We start from the raw sequence: 10,152 nt of genomic DNA on the forward strand, positions 1-10,152 counted from the left end.
CTTTTTATTTATTTCCGTTTTTTTCTTTTTTCTTCTGAGATTTTTTTAAGAATATAAAAGATCAATAATATACAAGTTATCAAGAAATCAATTTTAACTGCCAAGTGCATTCTAACTTGAAATGTATATTTTTTATGTACAATAATGCTCTAGAATTATGTCATGCAATGAAAAATTTACAGGTATCCCTTGGATGAAGGTTGTAATTTTATCATCTTTTCGACTTGTTTACGTCACTCATTGTCAAGTTTAATTTGAGCTATACAAATCCAGCGATTTTGTTATTTAGTTTCGTTAGTGTAATTTTTGTCTCTATACTTTTGAGACTTATATTATGGCGTTGAATTTTAGTAAAGTTCTTTTTTATTTTAATTAATTTATATACGAAATGAATTTCACGTAAAATGGTCACGCGGAATAATTATTAGCAGTTCTATAGCAGAAAATAACTTCATGTTAAAGTTTCATTTACGTACGCATAATATTGCGTACAACTTTTACACTACATATGCATACGGTTTTGCATACAACATAGTAAAATATCTATCTACATGATGATTTATCATAACACAATCAAAAGTTATTTTATATAAAAAGTTATCTTACTTATTTCCAGTTATTTACATTTTCACTACTCGAGTCAAGAAAATATACAAGTGAGAAATAAATCATTTGTCACATTTAAATTTCATTTGTAAAACACTGTTTATCTTGGTTATAAAAGTCTAAAACAATTCGAAAACTCGCAACTTTTATCCCAAATCATTTTTTAAACGACACGCAGTCACAAAATACATTCTTCAATTCACGCTGCATTGACTGACCCGAGTTTTTCCGCTTTGGCGTCAATTTCGTTGATAACTGACCTAGTGAAGTTCTCGGGACTGGCTTCTTGGTGCAGAAAATCAGCGACGAGTCGCGATGGCGGCTTACCACCTCCGTGTTCGAGGCATTCGCGCCTGTAACGTTCACCCGAGCTACGACTCAGAGGGTCAGCTTCAAAGTAGGTTTGCCAAATCCAAGATGCAATCGCTCGGGATGCGAGATATGAATAGTATTTGGCGCCGTAACCCACTAAGTGTGAAAATCTCAGCTGCCAGGCCTGATAAAATATTTTTCATAAATTTATTGCATATAACTATTCATGTTTTGTAATAATTTCTATATTGTAGATCCGAGTTAATGGATTGTTATTGTGAATAAACTTACGGTATTCGGAACATAGGGTAGTCCATAATACTTATTCTGAATATCCGCTAAAATATCAGTCGTTGATCCGGCTACCTTACCGCTATGATAGACCTGATCAAGCATACTGTAGAACACCTGGCTCTGCATCTCGGATGCTGGAAATAGGTTCTTGGATGCGCAGATTTTATGCAGCATCTTTTCTGGAATTTTCTCGCCAGTCTCATAGTGTTTCGCGAACAGTGAAAGTATCTGACATTAAGCAGCCCAGAATTAATTAAAAGTTGGCACGCAAGTTACAAGATAACGAATGTACTTACTCTTGGATCGCTGCAAAAGTATTCCATGAGGATACTTGGAACCTCGGCAAAGTCAGTGCTGCACCGAGTTCCCGTGACGTGCTGATACTTGGTCCTGCCGAGCATAGAGTGCAGCGCGTGGCCCATTTCGTGAAAGAGATTCTCGGCTAATGAAGGACTCAATAGGCTGGGCGCAGACCTTCTTGGAGATGGCAACGAGAGCATGAGAACGACCACTGGATTCTATAGATTTTCGCAAATAGAATATTTTATAGATATTTGTTTCAGAAGTATAAAAATACTCTTGAAATATCCAAATTTCAGACTTTTTAAAACATAATACAAAGTAGCAACCTGATATGATCCATCAGCAAGTTCTCTTCCGCCTCTTATAGTAAAGTGGCAATCCTGATTGGGTTTGTTCTTTCTATCAAAGAAGTCGCAGTAGATATAACCAAGGGGCTTCTCGTCTTCATCGATTACGGCGAGTTTCTGCACGTCATTAGCCCAAACTTCACCAGCCAAGGTTGGCTGGTGTTCTAATCGGACGCCATACAGTGCCTGCGTCAGCAGGTTCAAGCCTTCCATACAGGCGCCTAACGAAAAGTACGGTGCGTAGTCCTCATTCGAGGCACCTAGCCAGGCTGTGCGTGCTTTGGTACAGAGGTATGCCGTATCCCAGGGCATTACTGGCTGTAACAGTAGTTTTGTTTAGCGCTTTCAACTTGTACAACTAGTGCAAGAAATAATCATACCTGCTTTGTCGATGATTCTGAATCCTTGATTTTTTGCAATAATTTAAAATCGTTTGCTGCTCTGTGTTGCAATTCATTGCTCATTAAGTTGAGAAAACTGTAGACTACTTCGGGCTTCTCGACTGTGCTTCCGCGAACGGCTCTGCAATAGTAACATTTAGTTTAGCACATTTGGGCAATTGACTTTTAAACGTTTATAAAATGATGTGTACCTATGAGCGTAGGTAGGAAACCCACAGATCTGAGCCAGATCGTGTCTGGCGTTCAGCAGGTCCTGCAGCAACTTTTCCTGATTGGGTTCAGGGTACAGGAATATCTTGTAACCAGCTTCCCGCACCAGAGAGTCGCCGGATTCGGTGTTGATACCGCTGACAACTATGTTTTCTCCGTTGTTATTGAAACTGGAAAAGTTATGGTGTTAGGTGTTTTATTTTTTTTTTTGTTGACACTGCATAAACTCTACACTTGGTGTTTTTTTTTGTGATACATATAAATGATGTAAAACTTACTATTGTAGGATTCTCTCTGGTAATGAACTCATATTTATAACACGAGGCTCAACAGCACCAGCCATAAATTTTTGACCACACTGTAGATAAGAAAAATGTATTGAAAAAAATAAATAAATACTTGGTTAATTAAATTTTTTTATGAAATATTCATTTTGATTACCTGAAGAATTTTGTCATTAAGGTCAACAACTTGACGCCTTTGTTCTTCAGGCAAATGTATTCCACATTGCTCAAAATCAAAAAGGAAAAGCTTTGCGACGTGATTGTCAGTTTCAGTTGTCTTGAGTATGTCTCCATTTTTGGCAACACAGGACAAGGCATCGTATAACTGACGGTTAGTGTTCAATCTGTGCAAGTAATTTAGCCTTCATTATATGCTCTATAATAATGAAAAAACAAAAAATATAATCCAAAGAAGTTTACTTTTCTACAATTCCACTTATGGTAATGCAAGCATTTTCTGCAGCTTGAGCAAAATTACTATCTGGATGAGCTACCCTGACAAACTCTGCCATATCTGCCACTTTGCATAGTGTGTCTGATAATTCATCAAAGATTTCAACCATTTTTCTTGTGCGCTTTCCTCCACTATTGATTGCTTCGTTGACTAGTTCATCTGTGTGTGAAATCGCTGCACTCTCAAGTTCCTGGAATCCACTTGCATTTTGGAGTTCTGGTATTTCAAATAGTCCCTGAAGAAATAAGTTGTTTTGTCAGCTTCAAATTTTGATTGAAAATACATTGTACAATTGATACTGAAAGTTAAACTACTGAGTACTAAAAAATGCTTTTTGTCCAATCAATAGCCATTGTTGCATAATACTGTTGTACAAAATGTTGTAAAAGAATAAATGAAAAATCAGACATTCTTATAAATGAACAAATAAATACTGTCCTTTAGGTATAAGCCTACTAAGTACCAAATCTAAACAGTATCCAGCATCCGTCTTACAAACAACAATTTGAATTAAATAACAAATTTATAACCTACAAACATCTCACCCACTAAAGCCGAATAGAGACTGAATAATGAATACTTTTTTAATAAAAAAAAATATCAAATTATTCATTCAAACAAAAAGTTTTATCAAAACGAGAGTAATATCTGGACTTACGGTTTCCTTGCGGCCGAAGCTAAAGTCGAACCTTCCGGAGGGTCGCGCATTGAAGGCCGTGGCGAGGGGTGTCCAGGTGCTCACTCCTCGATTTCCTCGAGCGAATCTCGACGCAAGTTTCAGCATTTTACCATATAATTCGTGCACGAGAATCACCAAGAGATTTATCGGAATCAACGACGAGATGGGCGATGGGATCCCGGCGCTTCGTTCAATGTTGACTTTATAGCGAACAGCTGATCGAGGAGAGAAGGGAGTTCTTGATACCACGTGCGCGCGCGAGCACGTTGCGTTACACTTATACGGATCTACCGAAAAGAAACCGCTCTTTATTCAGTTCATATAATAAGTACTTGGTACAATCTATATTAAACAAAAACTTGATTATGTAAAATTATTAGTACAAGCGAATTTCATGATTTACTGCAAAAATGAAATTTCCAGATATTTTTATATAGTAATGTAGTAATGTGAGCTCGCGTGATGAAGATGAATCGAAATTTTATTTTTTACCATTAATTTCAGATGATGCTGGAATTTTTAGTGACTTATGAACATTTTTTGGTTTACTACATTTAGACTTACAATTTAGGTTTACAATCAACAGTCCTACTTTTGCCTACGTTTAAGCAAGTTATAAGAGGTATAAATAATGTAATAATTAAGTTCAAAATTGGTTTATTCATATAAAAAAATAAATAAGTGCACTTAGGTAAAAGTAATACATACTTAAATATGTATAGAGAACATTAATTAGGAAAAGCTTATAAACATTAATCAAATTTAAATGTCAACATAGCCTTTTTTTTAAAATTAACTTTGGCTTGTTTTAACTGCTTCATACCAAACGACACGATTTTACCGTCGTCGCTTCTTTGAAGGAACCTCACTCTTGGAATTATTGACTTGCAATTTTCTTTTGATACTGCCAGTTAGTTTGATAGCTTTGTTCAGATTCACAAGATCTCTGTTACGTAGGTATCCAAGAATTGATTCTGAACAAGAATCAGGAAGGCTCATGCCAATTAAAAGTTCTAAAGAAGTTTTAGCTGGTTTTGAATAATTTTCCCTCACCAATCCTCTCTTTAATTGTAATTTCAATAAATATCCATATAAAGGAAATTTTCTTTCCAAACTAGGGTCGTTTAACATCTCTGTCAAAGTCTTATTTTTCAAATGTTTGACCATTTCATTCTGATCTCTAAACAATATGTCATACAAGGTAGTGTAGTTGTCAATTCTCGCATTCTTTAATTTTTTTATTTCTTCAGAGCATTGAATGAAAACATCATCTGCTTCTCTGGGAAGATTCAAAGGTGGAGCCCTCAACAAACCATAAGATCTTTTTACTTTATCACTTATGTGAAATCCTATAGTGATTAATTTCTTTATGTGAATTTCAATCACTTTTGTTGTTTCTTTACACATGCAATATATGCCTCTCCATGAACTAAATGGATTTATAGTTGGGAAGCCTTTTGGATTCTCGCTATTTATATCTGCTCCATAACGCAACAGTTTTTTAATTGCAGAAAGCTGTCCTCTAGAAAAAGCAACCTGCAATGGTGTGTGTCCAAATATATTTTTGGCTTCAATGTTACTGCCATTGTTCAATAGTAAGTCCATTGTTGCCTCACAGGGATAACTTCTTTCAATAAGGTAGTGAAGAGGAGTATTCTTGGATCCTCCTGACCTGGCATTTATATTGGCACCGTGCTTCAATAACAATTTAATCAATTCATAGTTCAAGTTAATACTCTCATTTCTGAATGCAACCAAAAGTGGAGTACAATCATGATCATTAATAGCATCTACATTGGCACCTTGTAATAGAAAACGCTCACTCCATTCTACAACTTTAGAAAATAAGTGTTCTTTGCAGTTAGCAAATAAATGTAAGATTGTCGACTTCTTATTGGTACGCATATTAATATCTGCATTATTGGCTATTAAAAAATTGATTATTGAATCTGGAACATTACTGACATCCTGTACAAAATAAGCAAAATTATGTTATGTATTACATAATATATAAGAAAAAGTACATTTTTTATTTAGTTACAATATAAATTAACGTACCAAGCATGCATACATAAGCACTGTCTTTCCTTTAGAAGTCTTAGCATTTATGTCTGCTTTATTATCTAGTAATATTTCCATGATTTCAATTCGCATCGCTAAACTATTTTCGTAATTAAATCCTCTCTTCTTTTTTTTCCAGTAAGTTTTTTTATTTTTTAAAAATATGTCATTATTATAATTACATGCTAAATGCAGTGGTCTAATATCACTACTACTCACAGCAATATTAGCATTTGCATTATGTTGTAAAAGTAATTCAACAACATCTTTGCAATTATAATCCACTGCTAGATGTATTGCAGAGTATCCAGAATTAATCCCATCATCCAAATTAATTCGAGCATCAATTGATATTCCATCAAGATTGAGCAAACTTTCCACCATAGCTATATTATTTTGCGCAGAAGCAATATGAAAATATGAAAGTCCTCGTGAATCTGAATAATTGCTATTTTTTGGAACAGATGATAACAGTAAATCAATAAGTTCATATGATCTTGGACTTGCATAAAATGCACAGTGAATGGGTGTACAACTACTTTCGCCAACTGCATTAACATCTGCTTTATATTTCAGTAATAACTCAACTATCTTTATGTGGTTAAGTTTACATGCTAAATGAAGTGGCGTCAAACAATCATTAGCGGGTTTGTTCACTTCTACGCTCTTTTTTAACAGAATTTGTACCATATCTAGGCAATTGTTTTTAATGGCAAAATGTAATGGCGTAAATCCAGGGTCATTCTTCAAATCTGCAGATACTGAAGTATTAATATTGACTTTCTTCTTTATAAAAGTTTCAACACAATTTGTTGTATTACACATGCAGCATATGTGGAAATGAGAAACTCCATTTTTATCAACTGGATTACTAAATTTTTCTTTTTGTGAAGAAATAGCTAAACTAATGCTCTTTTGCATTTTTTCATAGTTATTACTATAGTATGCCAGATGAAGCGGCGTTTGATCTTGGGAATTTTTCGTATAGATATCTGCACCTTTATTTATTAAATACATTGCAGTTTGACATTTAGGTCTTTTATCCGAACCCATGATTGCAAAGTGTAAAGGCGTAAAGCCTTTCCATTTTTCATCATCTAGAACTGAAACTGTTTCAAGAGAAAATCCACGCTCAACAAATTGTTCTACAACTTCAAGTTTTTCTCTCATACAAGCAATTTGAAAATGAGCAATGTCATCAGCATTTGTTGGACTAATGTCATCAAAATTGGCCAATCGCAGGATGGCATCAGCAAGAAAATCACGACCCTTTTTTATGGCTAAGCAAATAGGCGTTTGGTGCGTAAAATGCTTGTCCTTTATGGAAGCTCCATTTAAAATCATCTTTTTCACAAGTTGGTAATCATCTAAAAGCACTGCATGATAGAGAGGCGTATGAAAAGACTCAGTTGTTTCTTCTCGTCTTACTCTACAATTCTTATCCAAGAGAAAATGAACAATGGTCTTGTGTGACCTTTCTATTGCAGCCATCAGAAGTTTATAATCAAACCATTCTTCATCGTGTGCCAAGTATTCATCTTTAAAGGCAGCTTGGACATTCAGATAAGTGCCAGTTTGTACCGCAACCATTAATTCTTCTCGACCCATGATTGAGTGATTCTATAAGACTGGAAAAAAAATTGTGAAATGATTTTTTCTAATGTGTTGGAAATATTTTCGTTCCATACAATAATTTTGTCTTACCGCTAAATGAATTATACAATGCATTCAACTCACAATTTCAATAAGTATCCAAGGAATCCAAACGGCCACAGAGTTTATTTGACTTGTAACTCTCAATCATCTCAACTCAATTTGAAAATTTTCATAACCTAAAAAATTGCAATAACTTAGTATTTAGCATTGGGGGATACAAAATTAGCCGTTCTCGACAAATCTTTGCTCATGATTTTTGTTCTAAAAATCAGCAAATCGAATGCCCAAGATTTTCTAGTAGTAAATATATATCCAAACAACAACTTGAATATTTAGCACGATCTTGATAATTGTGTCTTCTCAAGATCAAGTACTTAAGATTTTATCGCGAAAATTTATTAGAATTCCTTACCTGTGCACTAGCTTTTTATATTTACTTAATTCCCATTTATGATATTTATTTGTATATGAGTAAGTAGTCAATACATCAGGATATCAGACTATCCGACCAGCGTCTTGCAGTCCCATCGCGCTCATTTCATTTGAATTCTGAAATAAACAAAGACTCGAGTCTCGACTCGACCGCGCATTTCTTGGAATCGTCAAATTCAACTCGCGCTCAGCATTGCAGTGTGTTCCATTTATTATATGGGTGTGTTCACCGTAAAGCGGGATAATTTGAACTATCTAGATTTTACTAATTTTATTATTTTAAATCGTTTTAATGTATAGAATAAATTTAGTTTGTAAAAATTTAATACGGTCACATTAATTAATTGTTTTGCACAATTGATTCTTCTCAAGTAAATAAAATTTTTTAGCGGGACTCAGACAGTGCTGCCATGAGAGCATATGAGACCTATATATAGGTATATCACGAATATCAATAAACTAGAAACAAGCAAAAATACGAATTCGTTTGCGCTCCCGCTACCGATTCCGAGAACGATCATTCGGAATGGAATGGGATTTCAATATTAATATAGTAGGTATAGTGACGATGTGAGCGTTTTGTCGAATAGTCAGCATTGTTGAAATACTTGACGATGATTTGAATAAAAATATATAAGTACGATAAAATTGGGTAAGAAAGTCTTTTTTATATCCTATAGACATACATAAAACATTCGTTGAAATTCGTTGTTTCATCTGATTTTTGTTCTTTGATTCTTCGATCTTATTTATATGTATACCTGGATTTATAGTTTGCTTATACTTACTTATGCTTCAAAATCAGTTAAATTGTGAATGTTGTGATTGGTTACAAAGTATCAAACAGTTGTAATCGTATGTATGCATAAGTAATAAGTATTCGTGATCTATACATTTTTTTACAAAATAAGTTGATATCTGTAGATTTTCTTATTTCCTGAAAGGTTCTGGTACCTTTTGTATTATTTTATATCTTATTATGTAAGAAAAATAAAACAAAAATTAAATTACAGCATCACCGAGACAATGGATCTATTGAAAGCAATTCAAGCATCCAGTTCACTAGAGAAGGTCAAGGAAATAATTGACAGCATAGGCATTCCGGCAGATTCCAACTATTTTGACTATGAATGTTTAAATGCTGCCTTTGAGACAAGGCAAAAAGACGTTGCAATTTTCCTGCTACAAAAAGGCTGCAGAGTGAACAGAACAATGGAGGTTTCTACAGCTGTTGATACACCTCTTCATCATGCTGTGAAGCAGAGCGACATGGAACTTGTGCACCAACTGTTGAACAGAAAGGCATCCATTACTGAAACTAATAAGGATCAAAATACACCTGTACATCTTACTTTTATGACTAGAAATGATCAAATGGTAGATGCCATGCTTCTACATGTCAAGCACACTAACTATGCAAATCCAAAAGACAAGCAAGGTTTGATTCACATGCACATTGCATGCATGAGAAACAATGTAAAAGTTGTTCAAGGCTTTTTAGAAAACGGCAACGACATTGAGCATCAAATCAATTTGGATTCTTATTTCATGGCAAATTACAAACCCCTACATTTGGCAGTTGTATTCATGTGCTTAGATGTGGTGAAAGTACTCTTGACAGCAGGTGCCAAGAACAATCTATACTCAAATGATAAGATTTCACCCAAAAATCTAGCAAAACATAATTTTGGTAATGCATCAATAATTGAATATCTAATTCTTGGTAAGGATGAAAAGTATCTTTACTGCATGCCCCAACGTGGATTATCAAACTTTCACTATGTCTGCATGACAAATGACTCGTCTCTAGTGAAAAAGTTTATAGAAAATGGGGTGGATCTTGATAGGCTCTGTAAATAAAAAACTAGCATATTGCTCAGGGTACACACCTTTGCATTGTGCTGTAGATAGTAACTTTAAGAAAAATGTCGAGGTACTTCTTCAACATGGTGCTTCTGTTGAGATTCAGGATTATAACTGCATGACTCCATTGCATCTGGCATTGTACAATGATAAAAAAGAGGGTAGTTCTATGATAAATGACGACGTGTCAGATTACGATGATGATGATAATGATTATGAGGATCAAGTAACTGAAAATTCCATCATTAAC

General features: G+C 34.5%; 3 protein-coding genes across 5 annotated transcripts; 1 reads left to right on the top strand and 2 right to left on the bottom strand.

The window, feature by feature from the left end:
• Positions 1-40: 40 nt before the first annotated feature.
• Positions 41-4,097, bottom strand: LOC100119769 (mitochondrial intermediate peptidase). The gene is made up of 10 exons (XM_016985065.3): positions 3,870-4,097; positions 3,178-3,446; positions 2,915-3,101; positions 2,752-2,831; positions 2,455-2,643; positions 2,243-2,384; positions 1,842-2,180; positions 1,509-1,730; positions 1,210-1,440; positions 41-1,102 (listed from the first exon to the last, which is right to left on the bottom strand). The coding sequence occupies exons 1-10, from the start codon at positions 3,993-3,995 to the stop codon at positions 806-808; spliced, it is 2,082 nt and encodes a 693-aa protein (XP_016840554.1). The 5' UTR covers positions 3,996-4,097; the 3' UTR covers positions 41-805.
• Positions 4,098-4,530: 433 nt separating this feature from the next.
• LOC100679871 (ankyrin-3) lies at positions 4,531-8,199 on the bottom strand. Of its 3 annotated transcripts, none has more exons than XM_003424628.5 (4): positions 8,020-8,162; positions 7,689-7,783; positions 5,949-7,579; positions 4,531-5,858 (listed from the first exon to the last, which is right to left on the bottom strand). In XM_003424628.5, the coding sequence occupies exons 3-4, from the start codon at positions 7,557-7,559 to the stop codon at positions 4,728-4,730; spliced, it is 2,742 nt and encodes a 913-aa protein (XP_003424676.1). In that variant the 5' UTR covers positions 7,560-7,579; positions 7,689-7,783; positions 8,020-8,162; the 3' UTR covers positions 4,531-4,727. The 3 variants fall into 3 exon arrangements, with proteins under 3 accessions (XP_003424676.1, XP_031785242.1, XP_008213816.1); XM_031929382.2 differs by having other exon boundaries at positions 4,599-5,858; positions 5,949-7,608; positions 8,020-8,199; XM_008215594.4 differs by having other exon boundaries at positions 4,599-5,858; positions 7,656-7,783; positions 8,020-8,199.
• Positions 8,200-8,479: 280 nt separating this feature from the next.
• LOC103318081 (ankyrin-1-like) lies at positions 8,480-10,134 on the top strand. Its single transcript, XM_016985070.3, has 2 exons — positions 8,480-8,691; positions 9,053-10,134. The coding sequence occupies exon 2, from the start codon at positions 9,066-9,068 to the stop codon at positions 9,897-9,899; it is 834 nt and encodes a 277-aa protein (XP_016840559.1). The 5' UTR covers positions 8,480-8,691; positions 9,053-9,065; the 3' UTR covers positions 9,900-10,134.
• The last annotated feature ends 18 nt before the right edge of the window (positions 10,135-10,152 follow it).

This window comes from Nasonia vitripennis, chromosome 4, assembly GCF_009193385.2.
Source record: "Nasonia vitripennis strain AsymCx chromosome 4, Nvit_psr_1.1, whole genome shotgun sequence".
In the NCBI taxonomy this organism is placed as follows: domain Eukaryota; kingdom Metazoa; phylum Arthropoda; class Insecta; order Hymenoptera; family Pteromalidae; genus Nasonia; species Nasonia vitripennis.